We start from the raw sequence: 26630 nt of genomic DNA on the forward strand, positions 1-26630 counted from the left end.
ACTATCTCTTCTAGAGAATGCGATTAGACTAGATAGATCCTTCTAGTGCTTACGGTTTCTGATTATGTGTTGCATTCACCTCTTTCCAAGAAAAACTTTGTTGCAAACATAGAGGAAACATCATAAAACATATGAGGAGAAGATGGCTTAGACTCATTTCTTCCTGCTCCCCCTCCTTGCTAAGTACAACTAAAAACCTTGGGCCTAATATGAAAGAAAGAGGATTTCAAAAGATGTAGAGAGGAAAGCAGGCTGGCTAGGGCCTCAGGACTTGAGGAATAGAGTGGTAGTGAGTTCCCTGAGTTTTAAAAAATCTTCCGTATATCTTGGACTGGGCACTGGAGAAGCCTACAACTCAGAACTACTGACAGATGCAAACAGAAAAATGCCCCAAGAAAAGTATACTCTCAATCCAGAGGACTGGGGAAGGAATACTTGCTCTACCCCACCCAAACACCATGCATGCTCTTCCCTCCGATATGAGCAGAGACCTACTGGGGAGGCTGGTCTCTTGGCCCTCATCTGGTAGCTTAAACAGTCCAGGGTGGTGCTTCCCTAGCCAGCAGACATGGCTTCAGCAGAGTACACAAGAGGAATCTAGTCTCTTAACTGCGACTGATGGCGGCAGATGGCCTGGGGAGGCACTTTACACCCCCACAGACAGTGTCGTTGGAGACTGAAACATACCCAGGTAAGCAAAAACTCAAGGAGGTTGTCACTAGTAGACTTGTCGTATAAGAAATGCTAAGGGATATCCTTCAGGCTGAAATGAAAGGATATTAGGCAGTACCTTGAAACCATACAAAGAAATGAAGAAAGGTCAAGGTAGCTACATAGATAAATATAAAAGCCAGTAGTATTGTTAGTTTGTAACTCCTTCTTTTTTCTATATGATTTAAAGGGGAAATGCTTAAAACAATACTTATCAATCTGTGTTAATGGGCATATATCCATAAAGATGTAATTTGTGACAGTAGTAATATAAGGAGGCAGCAGGGCTGTAAAGGAGCAGAGTTTTGTATACTATTGACACTAAGTTGGTTTTAATTCAAGCTTGTTATAATATTAAGATGTTAATTGTAATTCCTAGGGTAACTACTAAGGAAAAAACTAAAAAAATATATAGAAACAATGAGAAGTTAATAAAAATGATACACTAAGAAAACAATCAGTTAATCACAAAAGAAGACAATGATGGAAGAATTGAGACTAAAACAAGTATAAGACATAGAAAACAAACAGAAAATGGCTGAAGTAAATCTTTCTTTATTAATATTTACTTTAAATTAAATGGATTAAAATCTGCAATTAAAAGACAGAGAGAGAATGGATTAAAAATATCTGACTATGTGTTATATACAAGAAGACTTCATTTTATTTTTATTTTTTGTATGTGTATTTTTATTGACATATAGTCAGTTTACAATGTTGTGTCAGTTTCTGGTGTACAGCACAATGCTGTAGTCATATATGAACATACATATATTCGCTCTCACATTCCTCCTCACCACAAGCTACGACAAGACACTGCATACCGCTGCTTGTGCTATACAGTATGAACTTATTGTTTATCTATTTTATATATATTTATATATATATTAGTTTGTATGTGCAAATCTTGAACTCCTAATTTTTCCCTTCTCACTCCCTTCCCCCCTGGTAACCATAAGTTTGTTTTCTATGTCTGTAAGTCTGTTTCTGTTTTGTAAATAAGTTTGTTTATCTTTTATTTTTAGATTCCACATATAAGTGATATTATATGGTATTTTTCTTTCTCTTTCTGGCTTACTTCACTTAGAATGACGATCTCCATGTCCATCTATGTTATTGCAAATGGCATTATTTTATTCTTTTTTATGGCTGAGTAGTATTCCATTGTGTAAATATATCACAACTTCTTTATCCGGTCATCTGTTGATTGACATTTAGGTTGTTTCCATGCCTTGGCTATTGTATATAGTGCTGTTATGAACATTGGGGTGCATGTAGATTTTTGAATTAAGGTTCCTTCTGGATATATGCCCAGGAGTGGGATTGCTGGATCACATGGTAAGTCTATTTTTAGTTTTTTGAGGAATCTCCATATTGTTTTCCATAATGGCTGCACCAAACTACATTCCCACCAATAGTGTAGGAGGGTTTCCTTTTCTCCACACTCTCCCTAGCATTTATTGTTCATGGACTTTTGAATGATGGCCATTCTGAGTGGTGTGAAGTGATACCTTATTGTAGTTTTGATTTGCATTTCTCTGATAATTAGCGATATTGAGCATTTTTTCATGTGCCCACTGGCCATTTGTATGTTTTCACTGGAGAATTGCTTGTTTACATCTTCTGCCCATTTTTGGATTGGGTTGTTTGTTGTTTTGTTATTAAGTTATATGAGCTGTTTATATATTCTGGACATTAAGTCTTTGTCAGTCATATCATTTGCAAATATTTTTTCCCATTCTGTAGGTTGTATTTTTGTTTTGCTTATGGTTTCCTTTGCTGTGCTTGTAAGTTTAATTAGGTCCCATTTGTTTGTTTCTGCTTTTGTTTCTATTGTCTGAATAAACTGCCCTAGGAGAACATTGCTGAGATTTATGTATTTTGAGTATATTTTTGTGTATGGTATGAAGGAATGTTCTAACTTCACTGACTTACATGCAGCTGTCCAGTTTTCCCAACACCATTTGCTGAAGAGACTGTCTTTACTCCATTGTATGTTCTTGCCTCCTTTGTTAAAGATTAATTGACCAGACGTTTGTAGATTTATTTCTGGGCTCTCTATTCTGTTCCATTGATCCATATGTCTGTTTTTGTACCAACACCATGCTGTATTGATTACTGTAGCTCTGCAGTATTGTCTGAAGTCTGGGAGGGTTATTCCTCTAGCCTCATTGCTTTTCTTCAGTATTGCTTTGGCAATTCTGGGTCTTTTGTGATCTCCCTTTTAAAACTGCATCCAAAAAAATAAAATACTTAGGAATAAATCCGACCAAGGAAGTGAAAGACATATGTGGAGAACTAGAAAACATTGATTAAGGAAATTAAATATGACTTAAAGAAATGGAAAGATACCCCATGTTCTTGGATTGGAAGAATTAATATTATTAAAATGGCCATACTACTCAAAACAATCTACACACTTAATGTGATTGCTATCAAATTACCTAGGACATTTTTTTACAGAACTAGAACAAATAATCCTAAAATGTATATGAAAGACTTCATTTTAGATCCAGTGATGCAAATAGGTTGAAAGTGGAAGGATGGAAAAAGATATTACATGCAAATAGTAACCAAAAGAGAGCTGGGGTAGCTATACTAGTATCAGACCAAAATAAAGGCAAAAATTGTTGCAGGAGACATAGAATAACATTATGTATTGATAAAAAGGTCAATCCATTAATAAGATAAAAAATTATAAACATACATACATCTAACAGCAGAGCCCCCAAACATATATAACAAACCCATCAGAATTGAAAGGAATAATAGCCAGTTCTAGACTGATAGAGACTTTAATATATCACTTTCACTAATGGATTGACAACTGGACAGAAGACCATAAGGAAATAGAGGAGTTGAATAAATGTCTGTAGGCCTAATGGACACCTGTGGAACACTCCACTCAACAACAGCAGGCTACACATTTTTCTCAGAAGCACATGAACATTATCCAGGATGGACACTATGTTAGGCCACAGAAGAAGTCTCAGTACGTTTAAAAAGACTGAAATCGTATCTTGGAATGAAACTAGAAATCAATTACAGAAGTAAAATTGGACAATTCCGTAATACGTGGAAATTAGACAACATACTCTTAAAAAAACCAGTGGATCTTAAGGGATCCACAAAACAACTAGATGTAAAATATGATACCAAAAATAGTAATCGTAAGGGGAGGAGAGTACAAGTCCAAGGGTGTTAAAATGCATTTGAAATTAAGAGGTCAGCAGATTAAAACAATCATATATAAAATGGGAAATGAACAAAAACATGGAGACTAAATAACTTGCTACTAAAAATCTAATGGGTCAATGAGGAAATCAAAGAGGAAATGAGAATATACCTTGACAAGTGAAAATAGAAACACAACTTTCTAAAATCTGCGGGATGTAGCAAAAGCTGTTCTAAGACAGAAATTTATAGGGATACAGGCCTGCCTCAAGAAACAAGAAAAATCTCAAATAAACAACCTAACTTACCATCCAAAGGAATTAGAAAAAGAACAAAGCCCAAAGTCAGAAGAAGGAAAAAAAATAGTAAAGATCAGAGAGGAAACAGAGACAATATAAAGAACAGAAAAGATGAAACCAAGAGCTGTTTTTTTAAAAAAGATAAAATTGACAAACCTTTAGCCAGATTCATCAAGAAGAAGAGAAGGACCCAAATAAACAACATAAGAAATGAAAGAGGAAAAATAACAACCAATACCACAGAGATACGAAAAATCATGAGAGAATACTTTGAACAGTTATATGCCAACAAATTGGACAACCTAGAAGAAATGAACAAATTTCTAGACACATACAATCTGCCAAAACTGAATCAAGAAGAAACAGATAATTTGAACAACAGACCTGTTGCTAGTAGTGAAATTGAACTTGTAGTAAACAAAACAAAACAAAACCTCCAAGCAAACAAAAGTCCGGGACGAGACAGCTTCGTAGGGAAATTCTACCAAACATGTAAGAAGAGCTCAAACTATCTATCCTCAAACTATTCCAAAAAATTTAAGAGGACAGAACATTCCCAAATTCATTCTACAAGGCCACCATTATCCTGATACTAAAACCAGACAAAGACACTACAAAAAAAGAGAAAAATCAGAGAGCAACATCACTGATGAATATAGATGCAAAAATTCTCAACGAAATATTATCAAACCCAATCCAACAATATATAAAGAGGATCATACACCATGATTAAGTAGGATTTATTCAAGGGATGCAATGATGGTTCAGTATTCAAAAATCAGTGTGATATACCACATTAACAAAAGGAAGGATCAAGATCACATGATCATCTCAATATATTCAGAAAAAGCCTTTGACAAAATTCAGCATCCATTCATGATAAAAACTCTCATCAAAGTTGTTATAGAGGGAACATATCTCAACATAATAAAGGCCATATATAGGCCATAATAAGGACAGACCTACAGCTAACATCATGCTTAATAGTGAAAAGCTGAAAGCACTTCCTCTAAGATCAGAAATAAGACAAGGATGCCCACTCTTATGACATCTATCTTATGTAGTATTGAAAGTCCTAACCACAGCAGTCAGACAAGAAAAAGAAAGAAAAAGCATTCAAATTCAAAGGGAAGAAGTAAAACTATTTGCAGATGATATGATAATGTGCACTGAAAGCCATAAAGTATCTACCTCAAAACTATTAGAACTAATGAATTCAGTAGAGTTGCAGGATACAAAATTAATATATAGAAATATGTTGCTTTTTTATATAGTAATAATGAACTATCAGAAAGTGAAAGCAAAAGAAAAAAAAAAACAAACCAATCGTATCAAAAAGAACAAAATACTTAGGAATAAACTTAACCAAGGAGGTGTGAAAGACCTATAGTCTGAAAACTATAAAACATTAATGAAGGAAATTGAAGATGATACAAAGAAATGGAAAGATATCCCATGTTCTTGGATTGTTAGAATTAATATTGCTAAAATGTCTATACTACCGAAAGCAATGTCCAGATTTAATGCAATTCCTATCAAAATACTCAAGACAGTTTTCAGAGAACTAGAAGAAGTAATCCTAAAATTCATTTGGAACCATAGAAGACCTCAAATTGCTGAAGCAATCTTGAGAAAAAGAAACAAAACTGGCAGTATCACACTCCCTGACTTTATACTATAAAGCTACAGTAATCAAAACAGTATGGTACTGGCACAAAAACAGACACATCCATCAATGAAACAGGACAGAAAGTCCAGAAATAAATCCACACACGTATGGATAATTAATCTATGACAAAGGAGGCAAGAATATACAATGGAGAAAAGACAATCTCTTTAATAAGTGGTGCTGGAGAAACTGGACAGCTACATGTAAAATAATGAAATTAGAACATCTCACACCATGTTAAAAAATAAACTCAAATAGATTTAAGACCTACATGTAAGATCTCAAACCATAAAACTCCTAGAATACCCTTTGACATAAATACAAGCAGTAGTTTTTTGATCTGTCTCTTAAGACGAAATAAAAGCCAAAATACACAAATGGGGCCTAATTAGAGTTAAAAGCTTTTGCATAGCAAAACAAATAATCAACAAAACGAAAAGACTACCTAATGAATGGGAGAAAATAATTTGCAAATGATATGACTGACAGGGTTGAATATCCAAGATAAACAAACAGCTCATACAACTCAATATCAAAAGAAAGCAACCTGATTAAAAAATGGGCAGAAGACCTAAATAGACACTTTTTTCGAAGAAGATATGCAGATGGCTAATGGGTACATGAAGAGATTGTCAACATCTCTAATTATTTGAGAAATGTAAGTCAAAACCACAATGAGATATTACCTCACACCTATCAGAATAGTTATCATCAAAAAGTCTACAAAGAATAAATGTTGGAGAGGGTATGGAGAAAATAGAACCCTCATACACTTGGTAGGAATATAAATTTGTGCAGCCACTATGGAAAACAGTATGGAGGTTTCTTAAAAAAACTAAAAATAAAACTACTATGTGACCCAGCAGTTCCACTCCTGGGTATATATCTGAAAAAAAAACAAAGACACTAATTCAAAAAGATATGTGTACCCCAGTGTTCCTAGCAGCGTTGTTTATAATTGCCAAGATATAGAAGCAACCTTAGTGTCCGTCAACAGATGAATAGATAAAGAAGATGTGGTACACATATGCAGTGGCATATTAACCATAAAAAGGAATGAAATTCTGCCATTTATAGCAATGTGGATGGACCTAGAGAATATTATGATTAGTGAAAGAAGTCAGACAAAGGCAAATACCATATTTTATCACTTCTATGTGGAACCTGAAAAATCAACTGATGTATTTAGCAAAATAGAAATAGACTCACAGATACAGAAAACAAAGTAGTGGATACTAGCAGGGAGTGGGGAGGGGTAAAATGGGCATACGGGATTAAGAGATGCAAACTACTTTGTATGTAGCTGATTAGCAACAAGGATATATTGTACGGCACAGGGAGTTATAGCCATTATTTTGTAATAACTTTAAATGGAGCATAATCAATAAAAATACTGAATCACTAAGCTGTACAACTTAAGCTACTATAATATTATAAATCAACTATATTTCAATAAAAGAAAAAAAAGAGGAGCAAGCTAAACTCAAATCTAGCAGAAGGAAAGAAATAGTAAAGAGTAGATGGAGATAGAAAACAGAAAACAATAGAGAAATCATTGAAATCAAAAGTTGTTTTTTTGAGAAGTTCAGCAAAAATGACAAACCTTTAGCTAGACTTACCAAGAATGTAGTTAATCTAGTGTTGTCCTCTAGTGAAAATAAAAGTCTCTGTTTTAAATTAAAATTAGATTTTGATAAATACATTTCTCACTGTAGATAAAATTGTCTTGAATTTATCAAGGCTGACTATTCAAGTTGATTTTTCTGCTTTGTGTAGGGCCTTTTTTCCTGTATTGACTTTGGCAGTACATTTTACTCTATGGTACCTAGTTGTAGAATTGTTTCATAGATCACTCAAGTTCTACTCATGGCTCCAGCCTGAAGAAACAATTGTGGTTTAGACCAGTCTTTATTGATAGAATTTTGAGAGTTCTGCAAGTTCTCTTATAAGGATTTATTAAAGGAATTTGAAAACTAATATTCTCAAACAGTTGGCACTGGTTGAGAAATTCAAAAGGCAAAGGAAATGGCCACAGTGAGAAGTTTGAGAAGAGAGAGTGATGAAATACTGGCATTGGAACAGAGGAGGAAAGATTAAGCATAAATCCCCTCCTTTTAAAAGGAACACTCAAACGTTTGCCAGCTATCAACAAATGCCACTAGAATTTTCCCTAAGAACTAGTTCAAAAGAAAGGAAAAATTCCGTGATGAATATTTATTTTAATATTATCGATAAAAATAAAAACAGTACAGACTATACAAATGTCCACAAAGAAGGCTCTGATTAAGAGAATTGTACATATCTCTACCTAATAGAATATTAGACATCCGTTAGAATGATTACATGGAAAATAGTGGAAAAGATCAGAATACAGAAATGTTTCCTGATTTTGCCACATGAAAGTATTTAGCAGACCTTTGATAGTAAGGTGTTCTACTCTCAGAGTGATCTTGAAGGTCCAGAGAACATAATGATTGGCCCTTTTGCTGTGGTTGGATTTTGAATTACTTTGTGGTGTTATTGGCCAGTGTTCTCTTCCTGTTGGTGTTTGAAGTTAACACCTCAGTGAATTTCCACTAACCCTTTTTAGAGGTCTGAAGAGGTCACTTAAGTAATTCATGTATAATTTAGCTATCTCATCTTATGGTAGCTTGTTTAAGTACATTCTCTTTTTTGGGGAGACTCTGTGTGAGTAGTAGGTGTGTGAATTGGGGTATCCATGAAGGTCTCTATGTGTTTCAGTCATAAATGTCATGTGCCTACTGTTAAACATTTGGAGATAGGCTGATCAATACTTGGTAGAAGTTTAAATAGCTGTTTTGGTGGGCAGTTCTTCTTTTAAAGATTTCTTTCAATTAAAGATTGAGAGAAAGGGAAAAATGCTCTCTGTTATGATACCTAGAATAAAAAAAAGTCATTTAAAGCTTTGTAAGAATAAAAGGGCCTTTGGAAGCTACTTTTAAGAGACCATGCTCTCAAAACTTGTGATGAGACATAATATTGCATAATCATATAGTTAGGATAACTCCAGCAATTGTGAGATTCAAATAAACCCTTTCCTGAAATACATCATCTAGTTTTTTTCATCAGTGTTCTCTGGATGGTAAACTTTTATGCCCTTTCTCGTAAGTGGTAGTTTTGCTGCATGTAGAATTCTAGGTTGAAGTTATTTTCCCTCAGCATTTTGAATGTATTACTTCCTTCTCTACGGGCATTTATTGTTGCTGAGTATTGCTGCTGAGTATTCTGTGAATCTGTTTTTGGTTCCTTTGGAGTGACTATATTTTCTCTGTGGTGACTCTTAAAACTTTATTTTTGGTGTTCTGTTTCAATTTCACTGTGATGTGTTTAGGCATAGGTTTAAATTTATTTATTCCAGATGATTGGTGTGCATTTTCCAGCTGGAAAATCATGTCTTTAATTTTAGAACACTCTTAGTCATATCTCTGCAGGTTTTGGTCCTCTACTTATTTCTTCTATTTTCTTCTCAAACTCATTAGCTATGTTTCTATGTCTGTCAACCCATCTTTTATTTCTAGTAATGGCTCTTTCATCTCTTTATGTCATGATCTCTCTGAGTTGGCTGTGGATGAAATCTTCAGCTTTCCAATTGATAACTTTTCTTGTGTAACTGTATGATTCCAGGTTTTATAGTCTGTTGTTTTTTATATCAATCTGTTCTCGTTTCACTTTTCCCAGTTTCTGTTTCATATTTGTCTTTTCTTTTTTCAGATGCGTTCCCTGCTTTTAATTTTGAGGATTCTAAACAAAATTATTTTAAAGTTATTTTCAACTTGTTCTATCTTCAGGAGTAAATTCATCATATTTTGGGGTGGAGGTTGTTCTTAGTGTTGGGCTTTTTCTTCCATGCTTTTTGGAAATTTGCCTAGCAGTCTTATTTTAAATTGGAGTTCAAATTTCATTCTCAGTTCTCTGAGCTTCTCCCTTTCTAGCTGTTTAGTGGTATCTCTGCCAATCATACCCCAGAGCTCTGCACCCATGGGCCACTACTCTCAGGCCAGTTCTACTTGAGATTCAGCACTTCCATCTGGTACAGATGTCAGTGATCGTGCAGATGGCGCCAGATGGTGGCTGAGCCCAAGACCAGGCTACGATGTTGTCTGCTCCCGCTTCCTTTCCTAAGTAGGTAGTGCTCAGCACCTTCGTAGGCTTCATCTTGGCTTTGCAGGTTTCTGGGTAGTGAAGTGTCACCTTAGCCTGTGGCTTCAGGGAATGAGCCTGGTGCAGGTCCCCTGCCTCATGTGGGGCATTTAAATCTGTTATTCTGCTGGGTATGAGCTCTGAGCTCTCTCTGCCTACTTCTGAACCCTCAGCCTGGCCTACCACTTTGCGATTTGGCCCCCCCAGGGATCTTGATCTTGCTTCTGAGTGTATCTGAGTCTTTTTAATTCTAACACTTCGGTGCTCCTGCTCTCCTTGGTTATTGCCTGTCATTTTATGGAACAGAAAGTGGAAGTGAGCTACTTGGAACCTCACAGCTAGTAGCAACAGAGGCCCCTCTTGTAGAAGAGGAGAGCTGGGAAAGGTTTCTGGGGAGGAGCTAGAAACTTGATGATAAACCTTTAGAGAGAGAAAAAACCATTCATTGCATGTCATAAAATTAACTATAGATCTGCTAAGCAAAAGTTACTAGGAATTTTCAGTCTCTGTACTCATTTTCTAAATATGAAGTATTTCCTTGCATTGAGGCAAGTCAAAGTTTATTTTTAAAGTGCCTTCCCCGATGCAGACTTACATTCATCTTTGTCAAAGTAGTTTTCACATTGTGGTCAGTGGGCCATATTTGGTGTAGCAGAAGGCCACATGTAATCTATATCCTGCTTTCTAAAAGGGGGGAAAAAAAGCAGAAGTTTTACATCATAAATAATTATTATTTACACATTTCAGAATTTATATTAAAGGAATACAAACCATTGAGGCTTTGCAGTTATTTTATTATTTGCAATTATTATATATTGCAATTATTTATGTATTTTATCAGGTATCTTAAGTATAGTGCTTATATGCCAGATGCTCTTCTAAGTGCTTTATAAATATTAACTCATTTAATCCTAGCGACCATGTGTAAAAGGTTCTGTTGCTATCCTTGCTCTGCAATAAGCGAGCTAAGGCTCAGAGGACTTTAGGAATTTGCCCGAAGTCACCCACAGCAAGTAAGGGTTAAGGCTGCGATTCTGACCCTGACTATCTACCCTCAGAGTGCCGACTTCTACTATACTGTGCTTCGCAACCACGTTTCATAATTATTTTCTCAAACTCTGTCTTTTTAGCAACACAGTTGACATGTTATCCAGAGTACATTTTGTGTTCTGAAACCTCTTAATTAATTTGCTTTATCCCACCACTGGTAGCTTGTTTTCTTTCCTAGATTTCTCCTTCATTATAGTATTTTGCTCATAATATTATTATGTAAAGCTTACTTTGTTAGCTTCACTCCTCTGGAAGATGCCTTAAGTTCATGGAATGTGCTTACCACAGGCCTATGCTTTGCTGAGCGCTATGGGAGCACAGAGGTTGTGATGTGCTCCTTATCCTGTAGCTCCTTGGTCCCTCCTCACCCACAGAAAGCAGTCACACCTGACACTCTCCATTCTGTACTCATGGTGCGTGTATATAACCATGTCATTTTCCACGTGTCTCGTTTAAACCCAGTTTTTCATGCTTTATGGTCAAGGGTTAGGCAGTAGCTGGACACCATGTTTCTGACGAGATAGCCCAGGTTTTTTTGCCTGAAGGTCAGTTAAGACTGATTTCTAGGTTCCTAAACAGTGGAATCCTTATTTCTCTTCTCTGATCCCCCTACCACACAGCAGCAGAAAGCAGAAAGCACTCCTAAGTGTTGGGGGAGAAGCCAGTGCAGAAGTAGGGCAGGATGGGAGGACACCCAGATGTGCTGAGGTGTTACTAGGAGAGGACGGGGGAGGACAACTGGAAGTGGGGCCCAGGGAGGCCGCCTGCCAGAGTGGTTAAGAACATGGGCTCCGGATTCAGATCCTCTCTGCCTCTTACTGACTGTGTGTCTTTGGGCAAGTTTCCTTAGCCTCTGTGTCTCAGTTCCAATATCTGTAACATGAGGGTAATAGCAGTGTCTGCTCTGCTTGGGTTATGATGATTAAGCGAGTTAATATCCGTAAATCACTTAGGACGGTTCCTGGCGCAGGGTCAGCTCTCACCAACAGTTAGCTCTTGTAAGTATCACGAGAGGCTGAGTCTAGTCGGCAATCAGAACAGACTCAGGATAGCCAGAAGTTAGTGGTCACAAGCCCAGAGTGAGTGCTAGAATGGCTTGAATTGTGTTCTTTCCCACTTCTGTGACCTTCCATGGCTGGCCCTCTGCCTACATCAGGGGTCAACAAACTACAATCTATAGGCCAAGTCCATATCATCACCTCTCTGAAATACTGGAAATGAGAAGGATAGGAATCAACAACAACCCCGCCAGCCTTTTAACCCACCATCTCCTAACTCCAGGTTCGTGATGCCTGCGTGTGTAGTTTACGGCTCTGCCTTGAGGACCTTATCTGATCGAGGTGCTCTGTATTTCAGACTTTACTAGCAGAATCTTGAGCAAATATCCTTTATTCACCTGGCAGCTTCAAAGGCTTGCTGTGGGTGGTCCTTCCCAACTATGTGTTCTCAAGCATAATGAAAGGAAACCGACTAAGGCCTTGTCTTCAAGGTGAAGAAAAGGGAAATAAAATAAGCCTGTCCTGGGAAAACAGGATAAAGGAGTTCTTTCTTCCAGTCTCCCTCCTGAATACCCTCCTCTGCTCAGCAAGTTCCGTAGGTATCACTTACTGGTGTGCTGGCAAACCTTCTCTCTGAAACAAGAAAAAGCCCCAATTTGTAGCCATTGCCGACGTCATTCCCACCATGGCTAGTGCAGGTGGGAAGGGATGTGTAGCATCATTGGCTCATTGGTACTAGGGTGCTCCACTGTAGACAACTTTACTTTGCCACTGAATCTTTGTGTCAGGATTCCATAGGCCAGGGGAAAGGGTTTTTTTTTGTGTGTGTGTGTATGTGTGTGTATGTGTGTGTGTGTTTTGTTTGTTTTTTAAAGCTAAGGCACTGTTTCAGCCCAATCCCAAAATGTGCTGTTAGGAATGGGGCCATGTTTTTGAAGTCAACTAGAAATGCATCTTCCCTCGTTTACTTTTAACTTATACCACTAGGTGGCACTTTAAGGACATTACAGGAAATTGGCTTTATTGGATTTATTTTTAACCTTTTTATTCAAGTAGAATGTGCATATGAAAAGTGAAGATTGAGTGTGCAATTCAGTGAATTCTCACAAGCTCAAAACACATGCATTATCGGCACTCAAATCAAGAAGCAGAATATTACTAGGGCCCAGAAAGCCCCCTTTATGCTATTTTTCAGTTCCTATCCCTTATTTTTAGGGTTCCCACAATTCTGACTCCTAACAGTATAGATTTGCTTTACTTGTTTCCTGCCTTATATAAGTGGAACCATGCAATGTGTATGTGTGTATACACACACACACACACACACTCTTGTGTCTGGCCTTTTTTGCTTACATGCTGTTTGTGTGATCCACCCAGATGGTATGCACTTGTAGATCATTGCTGTATAGTACTCCATTGTGTGAGCAAATATATCACTATTTTCCACTGTTGATGGGTATTTGGGTAGTCTTCAAATTTTGGCAGTTATAAATAACACTACTATGCATATTTATGTACGAGTTTTTGAGTGGGTGTATGTTTTCATTTCTCTTGGGACTATCCCTAGGAGTAGAATTTCTGGGTCACACAGTAAGCGTATGTTCTGCTTTAGTGGATACTGCCAAACGGTTTTATAAAGTGTACTGATTTATATTCCATCAACAGTGTTCCCATTTCATTTCCACATCCTCATCAATACTGAATTTATTTTATGGCTGGTTCCTATCTCTTACATAATTTTTATAGCTCCCTCTCCTGCCAGCTATTTCTTACTGATTTTTTTTTAAATCCACCTTTCTCTGATGGACCTGGCTCATGCAGGAAGGGCCATGACAGCCCAGAATGGGACTCGTATCACAATCTAAGTATGAGCTATCAGTTGTTAGAAAAAATGTTACTGAAACACTCCATCACTAATACAGAGCAATGGAACTGGGAGAGGAGTTCAAAATTATAATTGTGGTAAAACCTTGGGTGAAGCTAGGACTTTCAGGCACTTTGAAATTTTTATATTAGGTATTGTTGCCAGATGTGTGTATGTCGGGGTGGGGGACTAGCAAAAAGGATTTTTAAAGGTCTCATAACCTGATGCTTTCGAGTTGTGATGGTGGCAGGTGCCTGTTTGAGTAAAGGTCTGTTTGGCGAGGCAAGGGGTGTGCATATGGCATCTTTCTTGAACCCCATCCAGTGGGAAACATGAGTCTTAAAAGAATCTTACCATAGATCACCTTATCTGTGAAGCCCAGGTGGTTGACTCAGTGGATGGCATTAGAGTATGGCTTTAGGTATGTGATGAATAGAGGGTGGGACTCAGACTTGGTTCTATTACTAGAAATTGGAAATAAAAGGACAAAAACCTAGTCATGGTCAAATATTTGTTGTTCACACCAAGATACGGTGCCCATAGTCCTTTAGTTGTGACAGTAGGTCTGTTTCATGGATGTGTCTATATTCCAGTGGGTTCCAGGAGTCCCCAAGGAATTATGCTATGTGATGGCTGTGTCCAAAGACTAGTTGCCCATTGTAGTTACTGATTATCCACATCCGTTAAGATTGCCTCTGAGCTCCTGTGTCAGTGTTCCCCTGGGTGCCTCCGATGTTGGATTGGCCTGCTGTAAGGGCCTCCGGAGATACTCACTGCAAGCTACCTGAGATGTCTGTACTGAGGCAGCCATGAAATCTGAACGGGCTTTCATTTGTAAAAATGTCTTTTTTCCAGTATTGGTAGCAGTAATACCCAGTGGCACAAACTCGGATAGTGGACAGCCTGCTCTGTGGGATCTGCTTATAATCTAAACTGGTGTCAGCAGTTTCCCAGTTGAGGTTTTAATCTTTTGGCAAGAGAGTAAAAGTCCCTTGTGTTGAGTTAGCTTCTCCTTGCAGTAGGAAATCCTATGCCTGGGAAACCAATTGTCATTTTACTCCCAGTTATGATAGTAGCTGTGGTTATTGAATAGCTACTATGTTATTGTGCTTAGCACCCTAGACAGAAATTCTCTCGGGTGTCACAGTGCTAGGAGTTAGGTGGATTATTCCCTTTTGCAGACAGTGAAATTGTGGCTCAGAGAGGTTAAGCCCATGCCCAGGTTGTACACCAATCAAGTACCAAGCGTGGATTTGACTCCAAAGCTCGTGCCCTGTACCTGCTGTGCTCTGTGGCTCCAGTTACCATGGGGTGAATTTTTTGACTTGTCCATTGGAATATGAAACAGTGTTGGGTTCATTACTAGCTCATAGGACACATTGATCAGAGGACCTGCTATTTGCTGGCCTTCAGCTTCAGCCGCAGGGAAGTGATAGGGAAATAAGAACTCAGCTCCTGCCTTCCAGGTGCTTATACTTCAGCTCCTTTTCTGTCTCTCACAAGTGACTTAGGTCATGGATTTTGGTAATTGTTCTTAAAGAAAATTCAGTTTCTTGGATTGATTGTGGAATGATGCAGTTTGCTGTGGCCAGTGTGCTGCTGGCTGTTGGTTCTGCATCTGCTATACCTAGGTTTGACCCCATGGCTTTCTGGTGTGTCCTTACCTAGCAGAGATGGGGTCAGGTGAAAGTCAAGCACCAGATGACACTGAGAATACCAGTAAGACGCTGGGGACCCCCTGGGTGCTGTAGCAGGATTGTCTGCTTATCTGCCTAGAAATTAGCTTTCGCCTTTGTGATTCCCAGTCTTGGGATCTGCCTGGATTCTTGGGAGATAAATGAAGCTTGAGTTTCTTTTTCTAATCTGTCAGTAGCATGAGTATTACAACTTTTAAAAGGTCACCACTTACCCACACCTTAGCAGTTAGTTCTGCAGTTGGGCTACTTACCTTGGAAAAATGAGATTTTATTCTTTTGTTGTTGTTGTTGTTGTTGCACACTTGACTTTTAAACAAGTCTTATTACTAAAGCTTTTGCCCAGATTCAAGTATGTATGTATGTATGTATGTATGTATGTATGTATGTATGTATGTATTTTTGAAACCACATTACATATGCCACCCCCCCTTCCCTCAATGGAAAATGGAAAGAAAACAATTAAGAAGCCTAGTTAGTTTTTGCTTGAGCATCTGTGGCCTTTTCCAGACTAGGACCCAGGAGATTTGGTTTTCTCATCTCTTAAAGAGTTTGGACCATCAATGGTCCCTAGTTGGTCTGGGCTGGCTACATAAAAATCACCCAGGGAGCTTGTTAAAATAGACGTTCTAATGCTCCAACCCCAGGAGATTCTAATCAGAGAAGTCTGGGGTAGTATCTAAAAGTCTGTAATTTATAGAAATTCCCCAGATAATTCTCCTGTGCAGCTATATTTGGGAACCATGGGGCTAGAAGTTCTAGAACAAACAGAACCAAGTAGAGGAGAAGCCTCTGGTGTGTTTGAAGATTCAGATAATACTTCTGTGCCTGGAGCAGGTTCCATGTGGGCCAGCTGACACAGTTACGTCGCAGAGGTAAATTGGAGCCAGGTGATGGAAGATCTTTTACTGCCTGACGATTGTGTTGTGCGCCAGAGGCCTTAGGGACCCATTGAGGGGCTTTGAACAAAAGTGTTTTGATGAGAAGGGGCTTTACGAGATTAGTTCCTCAGTGGTATGCAGGATGGGTTGGACCAGGGGAAAAACCGAAGGCTGGACAAAGACCCACTGAAGTTTCTGCAGCAGCCCAGCTAGGGGGTGTGGTGAGCACCTGGACTCTGATGGGAGCTGCGGGGCTTTTGGAAAGCTCACCTGCCTGGGTGGAACTGAAACGTGAGACCTGTTGTTTTTAAGCTGCTTTTTAAAAATCCATAATTTATCAGTGCTGTGTTCATCGGCTTTAACTACTATAATGAATGATTTTTATTGTGTTTGTGTCCAGGAGGTTTTAAAAGAGCCCAGCAAATAAATTCATGCAGAGAACTAGTTGGCAGCAGCAACAACAGCTGCTACTGCAGGGAAGGTGGGGCGGGGAGGAAGGAAGGAAGGGAGCCCTCTCTTGCCAGGCAGCAACCCCATCCTTACGTTGCCTCCTACTATGAGCCAAGGCAAGAGGGGGAGGGACCTACATTTGACGGGAATGGCATTTGGTGTTCAAGTCCAATGGAATGTTTTCCCTTTATTCCTTTAAAACCCAGGCTATAGGTCAGTGTTGCTCAAAATATGTTCTGTAGAATGTTAGTTTTGCTGGATGGTAATGCGAATTACATGGGGACAAGGAGTTGAAGCCAAATAAGTCTGGGAACTGCTGGGTTAATCAAAGGCAGTGGCTTCCTTTACCTTACAGGATTTCAGAGCTTGGGACGTGCTCTGTGCTCTCTGAATTTCTAAGAGGGAGAGAGACTGTGCAGTGTTTCCTAAGCTTATCTGTAGAATCTTTTCACCTCTGGGCCAGGGCCTTGCAAACTATGACCCACACACTGAATCCATCCTACCACCTGTTTTTGTAAATCAGGTTTATGGGAATGCAGCCATGGGCATGCATTGTAATGTCTGCACCTGATTTTGTACTCAGCAATGGAGTTGCAAGTTTGCACCAGAGACCTGGAGAACCAGAGACCTAATGACCTGGACAACTGAAAATATTTACTGTCTGGCTCTTTACAGAAAAAGTTCGCCAATCCCTCCTCTAAGAAGTTTGTGGAACTAATGTTCCCTTGGAACCCTTACTTGATGGGTTGTTCTAGCACTGCATTGTGATGAATCTGCTTAATTGTATTCAGCTACTGTGCTGCCATGTTTCTTTCCTCTTGCTTTAAATGACTTCCTCTCTTAACCGTTTGCCCTTGTCTAAGATGGAAACCGGGATTCCGGGTGTCACTGTTCTTGTCATTCACTTACCACATTACACCAATCTCCAAGGTCTCCAGTCTCCAGTCTAAATAGCTCTCAAATCCCCCTATCCCTACTCTCACCAGACGGGGTTAAATGACCATTGTCTCTTGCTTTCTTCTTTAACCTTCTAATTGAGTTCCCTTCCCCCAGTATGGGTCGCTTCCAATCTGTTTTATTCACTGGATCCAGAATAATCCTTCTAAAATAAGAATCTAGTCGGATCACTTCCCTACTTGAATCCTTTAGTGGACTCTGGCCCTCAGGTTAAGCTCCAAATCCTCAGCATGGATGTATCAGCCAAGATCTAGTCAGGAAAACAGAATCCACTCTGGGTGTTTCCCACTGGAAGAGATTTCATTCACTGAATTAGGTACTTACAAAAAGACTTAGATTTGCTAGAGGAGCGAAGGTGAGTGAAGGTTCAGGTTTACCACAACTTCCTGAAAGTTCAGGTATTGCAAGAATGGAAGGAAACAGCTGGAGATGCTCAGGCCGCCTGCAGCACCTAAGTTGTGATTTGCAGGGAAATGCCCGGGGCCGCTGCTGGACCTTCTGCTGGCTGGAGCGCATGCTCTTCGGTCGCCACTGCCAGCGGGGCAGTAGCATGGCTTGTTTTCTCTCCCCACCTTGGTTTCATGTGAGTGACTCTCAGTGGCAGCAAGGAACTGTGTTGAAAGGAGAGTCTGTAATGTCGTTCCTGGTCTCCGACCCTGCAGGGTAGGGACGGGCAGAGACATGGGGACTGGCACCAAGTGGCTGGTAGACAATCTGGGACGACAGTCTGTGGGACCACGTATGACCCACTCCACGGCCCTTCTCTAGCTTCTTCGCCACTGTGCACCCTTATTCTCGACAAGACCCCCAGTTCCAGACATACTAGAGTGGGTATTTTTTTTTCCCAGAGGCCTAAAACAACTAACAGTATTATCTTCTAGTTTCCTGTGAATTAGAGATTCAGGAGCAACTAGTCTGGGTGGTTCAGGCCCAGAGTCTCTCATTAGGCCACAGTCAAGATGTCAGTCAGGGCTGCAGTCATCTGAAGGCTTGGTGGGGGCTGAAGGATCCACTTCTGAGATGGCTTCCCTACACGGCTGTTCTCCCTTCCTTGCTACATGGGCCCCTTGTTGGGACTGTTTGCGTGTCCTCACAGCATGGCAGCTGGCTTCCCCAAGAACAAGTGATTCAAGAGACTAAGGAGGAACGTACCATAGTGCTTTAACTCCCCTCTCTTTGGAGTACTTCGCCTGGTGTCTCAGGTCTGGTTGCCTAAAAGCAGAACCTGAGATGAGGATTCTTGGAAAGTGACACATCAGATGCATAAAATAAATACCTGTACAGTCGAATAACTGAATGATCCCTTCTTCTGGTGGAGAATTCAAATGCTTAGCCTCCCTGGGCCTGTGTCCATTTCTGGGGAGGCAACTGAGCAGGGCCCATGGTGTCCCATCAAAACCCCAGAACAGTTCTCCACATCCTGCATGGCAGCAACTTCTAAGTACATGTGACCTCTCCAGGTTTTTGTTGCAAAATTAGAATGAAAATAGGTTTCCCACTTGTGGATAGGAGAGTATTAATATTAATATATGACATATATTTTTAAAAGGAACCTTAGGTTGAGTTTCAGTGAGCTCTTGGCTAAAAAATTACACTTTCCTGGCTCGCCACATCCTGGCTAGGTACATGTTGTTACACGTGGAGCCGTGAGGGAAGGAGCACCATTGTAATATTAATTGTAATCCAAGTGTTTATTTCTTTCATAAGATTCAGGCATTGGATTTCACTTCAGACAATCAGAACTTTTGGACAAAGGACATGTTGTCCATATTGATAGCAAAGTTTTCCCCCCATTTCTCTAATACACAGAGAAAAAAGGGAGTGACTGAGTGTCCGCCCCCCACTCCCCGCCCCATTTTCATGGCTTATCGTTCTCTCAAAATTGTTAACTTGGAAAAGTCTGGAGAAATAGCAAAGAAATCGCCCAGTTTATTCTGCTTGCCAGCTGCTAAGTCTAATGTAAGCCTCATGGTATTTTCATGAAGGAAAGTGAGATAGTTTACTGGGAAGAAGGGCTTTTGCACGTCTAAATCTCATCTTTAGGTGTCGTCACCCCCCCCCCCCCAAAGCTAGCTTTCTTTCCCCATCTCTTTTCCTGGGGTAAGTTCTGGCTGGAGTAAGGCTCTGCCTTTCCGGGACCTTCCTGATTCTTATGTTCCAGGACCCTCCTGAGATTTGCTTTTTTGAATGTTGATAAATGCACCCTTTTGGAATCAGTCATGGAGCAGTAGAAAGGGGTGGAGACGTCTTGAATTTCCTCCTAAGAAGATTGATGGTTAGATTAGCCTAACAACACCGAGGAGTTGTTTGTTACTAGTCATAGAGCTGGAAACCTCAGACTCTTGCATATAATTTCAGGAAGGTACATTTTTATTTTTAAAAATTTATTTTTGTTTTAATTTGGGGGGGAGGTAATTAAGTTTATTTATTTATTTATGTTTAGAAGAGGTACCGGGGAGTGACCCCAGAACCTCTTGCACACTAAGCATGTGCTTTAACACTTGAGCTACACCTTCCCCCCTAGGAAGGTACATTTTTAAATGGAAAAGATTTTTCAGACATATCTCACAACTGCTCCTCATCCTTCTCAACCCCACCTCATTTTTATTTGTGTTTTTAGAGATGTTTAAGAGAAAAGGGAGGCAGTGATAAAGACACTCCACTACTTTTGCTATGCTTAGAATCCTCATTTTTGTTGAAAAGAGGGTCAAACTTATCATTTTCCTCAATATTTTCCCAAGGGGCAGACTTCAGTCATCTTCCTGGAAAGGGAGTGTTAAGGCGGACACTTCTTTCTGTCTGCTGGATGATACAGAGGGGAACTGACCAATGGAGAGGCAGAGTGACTGGTCTGTCACTCCCCTTCTCTCTGCCTGGCTGGTGGGGTGCGGCGGCACACACCTGTGGTTCCTGCAGGGTCCCTACACGTGGAGACCTGGGACTGAAACGTACGCATCACCCACAGTAGATCTGGGGGGGAAGGCCTCAGGTGCAAGTCACATTCTTCAGCACAGGTCATGGGAAGGCCTGCATTGAGGGGCTTGTTGAGTCCTCACTTAGTTGTTCATAAAGCTGACATTGAGCTCGAGCATCTTGGAGTGTGATGCTGTTTGTCACGACCCCTGGGAAGGTGGGCAAGTGCTTGCATCCCCTAAACTCCTGACAACGAATGGCTCTTGGACAGCTTCACTTGGTTGTTTCCCAACTCAGTGTGTCCCACAGTGAGGTCCCCTCACTCCTGCTTCTCCTGTGGTTCCTGTCGCGGGCATTGGCCCCAGTGTTCTTGGGGCCACCTGAACTGCCATTCTGGGTGTCTGGGCATGGGAGGCCCCAGAGCCTCCTTTCTCCCTGTCCCCGTGTAGAGCCACACCCTGCTTATCACTCACCTTGCAGCTGGGACATCACCTTCGCCCGAGTCTTTGCTGCCCTTCAAGGCCAGCTGCTCCTGTAGCCCCTGCACGTCCTCACGAGAGTCCTAATTTCCACTGAAGCATGTTTGCTGGCTGTTTCTCTGCCTTTCCCCTAGACTTCAAGCTCCTTGTCAGTAAGGTCTGGGGCTGTGGTACCAGTGCTGGCACAAGGCCTGCTTGTAGTGGCTGTTCAGTAAATATTTCTTGGGTGAATAACACTCAGCCCAAGAGTTCCGGAGGCTGTATATCATAGTGTCACAGCCCAGCTTTGGAACCTGAGGCCTGGGTTTGGACTTTTCTGTTTGTGTGATCTTGGGTGAGTTCCTTAACTTTTTGATCCTTAATTTCTTCTCTGCTTCCTAGGGTTGTGATGATGAAATGCAGTAATCCATGCAAAACACCTAGAGCAACTTGTGACACATAGCAAGTGTTCAGTGGTTCATAGAATGCATTTATTAATAATAACAGTAATAATACACTTACCCTTAATGGAAAGGAGAAGGCTATAAGAAAAACTTGAAACTAGAAATCAGGCATGTTGAATGCCTGCATGATGGGTTTAGAAGAGGTGGGAGTTGGTCGGGAACCAAGGTTTCTAGCAAGAGCAGTGGAAATGTGGGTGCCATGGGCTTACTCCAGACAACAATGAACAGGGAGGGGCAAATGGAGCAGGAGCAGTGAAGACAGAACCTTGAAAAAGTGTACGTCTGAGGGATAAGAGGAACCAGAACAGGAAGAGAGAATGATTCCAAGGAGGAGCCTGCGGCTCATCAGATGCCAAGGAAGGAGCTTGCAGGTAGTAGTCAGGGGTGCCACGCCGGCCGTGGGTCTCCAAGGAGACTAGAGGGGGCGGCTGGAACCTGCCACGTGGGTGGACATTAGTGCCCTCACGGCCGAGCGGAGTCAGAGGAAGGAAGAGGCCAGGCTGTGCAAGAAGTTGGAGAGGGCCAGGCTAGGGAGGAGGTGGGCGCACTCAGGCTGTGGGCTGTGCGGCAGTGCATGTATCTGTGATGCACATTAGTTTGTGGGTGATAGAGGACCAGTGTCAGCATAACGTGGAGGTCACGGTTCATGTGCAGGGTTTTTTCTCGGCATGTTAATGTTTTGTATCACTGGCTAATACCGGCTGAAAGCCAAGGACTCTAGCAGCGCTGAGTGTAGCAAACAGGGGAGATAAGGAGCCTCACAGGGCACCCCTCCTCCCTGGACTCTTCTGCTTGGCTGTCTTGAAGGGCTTTAGGGGTGGCCCTACCTGTCTCTGTGCTTTTACTCATGGACTCCTTACCACACAGCAGTCTTGAGTCCCTCTCTTTGCTCCTCCCATCATGCTTACCCCTTCACTTTTTTTTTTTAAGATAAAGTATCATGTCTGCTAGAGTGTTTCTTTCTTAGGAATTTAATATTTAAAAAAATTTTCCAGTATTTTTGTTATGAATATTGTTTTTGTTAGTGCTTGAGTTGAAATGTTAACTTCTTTCCCAGCCCTATTTTTTCCAATGTCTTGGTATTTTTAGTTTGAGCTTTTATTTTTTTAATGAGTGATTGGTTGCTGTTTTCATTTATTTATTTTTGTTTTTGGCGGTGGTACGTAACTAGGTTTATTTAATTATTATTATTATGTTTTAATGGAGGTACTGGGGATTGCACCCAGGACCTCGTGCATTATAAGCCTGTGCTCTACCACTTGAGGTATGTAACCTCTCCCTAGTTTGAGCTCTTGAAGCATTAGTTTTTAGCAATATGTACATCCAGTTATAGAAGTATTCCTGTGACTCCTTTTCCTAAGGTTGAACGGTGCTGGGAGGAGGGGTGGGAGGGAATGGCGGTGTCTATGGAAGGTTTTCTCGAGGATCAGCAGACCTGACCATCTTTGGCTGTATCTTGGTAGAAGTCAGTTTCCCCTTTGGAGTTATTTTCCTAAGTGCTCTTCATTATATATTTAGGTGGTTATGTTTTTACATTTTTATTCTCTCTGTGATTTTTTGCTACAGTCTGAACCAGCATCCGAGGCCGAGTTACACTCACAGCTGAACAGAGCCCCCTCTCAAGCTGCAGAAAGTAGTCCAACAAAGAAGGTAAGGCCAGTGTGAGGGTTTGCTATGATGGCCTTGTGACCCCTCCCCTGGGCTTCTGGCCTCTGCTAGCAGATCTGCCGTTTTAAGGTTTTCATGTTCTGACATGAGTGTATATGATCCAGATTTCCTAGAATCTGTATTCTTTGTGTAGATTAGAGTCCTGATGGTTCCTGGGCTCCACCTTGGTGTCACTGACAGTGTATTCTTCCCTCTCCCACCTCCCAGCTAAATATGGCGGCCTTGCTTGTGGCAAGACCAGGAGATGCTTGTGGTGGGGGGCGTGAGGGGCAGATGCCCTTAACAGAGCCGCACTAAGCGTCTAAGCCTTGAGGAGTGCCCTGGGGGCGGGATAGTCTCCTTTTCTTTGTCCTTATGCTCACCCGTGTCACTGAGTCACGGCCACTTGCTCAGTGCTCACCACTCACTCACTCACCGTGTTCTTCGTTCATCTTCTCACCCTCTTCCTCAGGCCCCCTTCCCACCACAGAGTGGGCCTGGGCTCAGGAGTGCAGGTGGGGCAGGGCCTCCTTGGAAGCAGGCCAGCTGTCTCTTTCCAGAAGACACAATGGCTCTTTAGCTTGACTTTATGTAGGAACTGGAGGTAGGAGAAGGACAAGCACACGACGAAGACCTTTACAAACTTGAAAACTTAGAGCATATTCTCGAAAGCCCCAAAGTGAGGCAAGAGCTAATTTTTCTTTAGTTAGGAAAGGCCCCCTGGTAGGAGATGCACACAGCATTTAAAAAAGGAAGGAAGGGAGGAAGAGAGGGCAGGCAGGCCACTGTAATCTGATTCCTGTGTCCTTCCAGGTGGCAAAAACAGGTAATAGGCTGCAAATATTAAAAAAGAAAAAAAGAAACAAAAGGAAAGAAAGGCTACTGGAATCTGATGCCCGGGGCCCTCCAGGTCTTGCTGAGCCTTGTGTCTTGGGTATGGAATTTGAATAGAGGACATAACTGACCTTGGGGACAGGCCTAGAGGAACATAGAGCACTGACATGTTGGGGGACGTTTAATTTTTTAACTTTCGGGTTCTTTTTTTTTTTTTTAATCCACAGGACATACCATACTCTCAGCCCCCATCAAAGCCCATCCGCAGGAAATTCCGACCTGAAAATCAAGCTACAGAAAGCCAAGAACCTTCTACCACTGTGGGCGGGCCAGCTTCTGTAGCAACTGTGAAACCCCATCCAGCAGTCCAAAAGTAAGTAGAACAGATAAGTGAGTGCAAGGTTGGAAACTGCGTTTTAAATCTGCATGTATGTATATATGTGTGTGTGTGTGAGTGTGTAATATAAATATGTTTACATTTACACTCACACCCAGGGGCAGGTGTGATTTTATGCTTACAGTCTCACCGTACTCATCTCTGTGATGGGATCACAGGCTCCCGGTCACATAGAAAGAGACTTTTTAAGCTGCAGGACTTAACTTGACCCAAGGGACAAACAAGTCCCAGGTTGGGGTTGTGTTTTCGTTTGGTTTAATTTCCTTCCTCTCCTTCCTCCCTTTCCTTTCCTTCTGACTGCCCTTCCTTGTGCTTGCCCGTGTTCTCCTTGGACGAAGACAGTGATATAAATGGCAGCCTTTCTCTTCGCTTGTCTCGTCTCATGTCTGCCTGGTGCACATGGCTAGCTTCCAGACCCTCAGACCCGACTTCTAGTCGATGTGGTGTGTGATTTCATTTTCATCCCCACAGAGAGGTTCTTTTGTCCAAGATGGCCACGTGCAGAGCTGCTAAGGTATCCGTCTGATCAGCTGTAATAGGCATTGGATGGAAGGTGAGGACACCTGTGGACGTGGCCAGAAGCTGAAAAGACAATCATCTGGACAAACCATCCTTCTCCAGAAGGCTTTGACTTTAAGAAAGAGCCATCATTTGCCTCAGTTTCCCTGTAGTGAAATTGAGCAAGGTGTTGAGGGCAGAAACCTGCTGCCGTGCGTGACTTCAAGTGAGCCTGACTAGTCTCTAACATCATGACACTGCTCCGGGGCCTTGCAGAGCTCAGGGGCTGCTGCTGATTTTCTCCTGCTTACAGTGTTACAGAAAGAAAAGCAACAAGTTCTGTGGGTGCAGTATGCCTTTGAAGCCAAAGCCCCATTCAGAAGATGGTTTTTGTTTTCTTATTTTTTTCCAGATGGACAGTTCCCTGGTGGTATTAGTGCATAAAGGAAATACATTTTGTTCTTGATAGTCGCCGAGTGCTTTGACCATCTACTAGCCACCCACGGGATGGGTGTCTGTCAGGGACACAGATGGCTAAACTTTCTCCCACGTACTCCCCAGCTTTCCACTTTAATCTATGCATTGCATTAATGCTAGTCAGTCAGTGGTGGTTACAACATCCTCCAAAGTGGATGGCAGAGCAGCTGACGGAGTTCATACAGAGATCTTTTTCTTTTTCTTTTCTTTGTCTTTTTTAAAAACAGCTTTATTGAGATACAATTCACCCTTTTAAATGTACAATTCAGTGAGCTTTAGTATATTTAAAAAGTTGTGCAGCCATCACAACAATCTAATTTTTGAACATTTTCATCACCCCAGAAAGAAATTCCATGCCCATTAACAGTCGCTTTCCACTCTCCTCTACCCTAACCCTCAGGCAACCACTACTACTTTCTGTCTATAGATTTGCCTATTCTGGCTATTTCATTTAAATGGAATCATACAACATGTGGTCTTTTGTGACTGGCTTCTTTCGCTTAGTATCATGTTTTTTAGGTTCATCCATGTTGTACAAAGAGTCAGAACTTAATTTTTTAAAATTGCTGAATAATGTTTTGTTATATGGATGTACCACATTTTATTTATCCACACATCACTTGATGGCCATTTGGGTTGTTTCCACTTTTCAGCTATTAAGAGTAATGATGCTATGAATATTTGTGTACAAGTTTTTGTGTAAACTTATGTTTTCATTTGTCTTGGAGTGGAATTGCTGGGTCATATGGTAACTTGATGTTTAACAGTTTAAGGACCCGCCAAACTCTTTTCCACAGTGGCTATAAAGTTTTATAATCCTGCCAGTAAACTATGAGGGTTCCATTTTTCCTTCTTCCTTGCCAACTCTTGTTACTTGATTTTTAATTTTTTTTTATTATAGCCATCTTAGATGATGTGAAGTGGTATCTCATTGTGGTTTTGATTTTTATTTTCTTGATGAATAATGATAAGCATCTTTTCATGTGCGTATGGGCCATGTGTATATCTTCTTTGGAGAAATGTCTATTCATATT

The 26630-nt window shown here is 40.9% G+C and overlaps 1 protein-coding gene across 8 annotated transcripts in view; it reads left to right on the forward strand.

The window, feature by feature from the left end:
• REPS2 (RALBP1 associated Eps domain containing 2) overlaps positions 1–26630 on the forward strand; it is a 264518-nt gene that overhangs the window by 208414 nt on the left and 29474 nt on the right. For all 8 annotated transcript variants that reach the window (XM_045516337.2, XM_074358794.1, XM_010954543.3 and 5 more), the window contains 2 exons: positions 23310–23393; positions 24452–24597. In XM_045516337.2, the coding sequence (XP_045372293.1) occupies positions 23310–23393; positions 24452–24597 (230 nt within the window). The remainder of the gene's footprint in view (positions 1–23309; positions 23394–24451; positions 24598–26630) is intronic.

The sequence above is a fragment of the Camelus bactrianus genome, chromosome X, assembly GCF_048773025.1.
Source record: "Camelus bactrianus isolate YW-2024 breed Bactrian camel chromosome X, ASM4877302v1, whole genome shotgun sequence".
In the NCBI taxonomy this organism is placed as follows: domain Eukaryota; kingdom Metazoa; phylum Chordata; class Mammalia; order Artiodactyla; family Camelidae; genus Camelus; species Camelus bactrianus.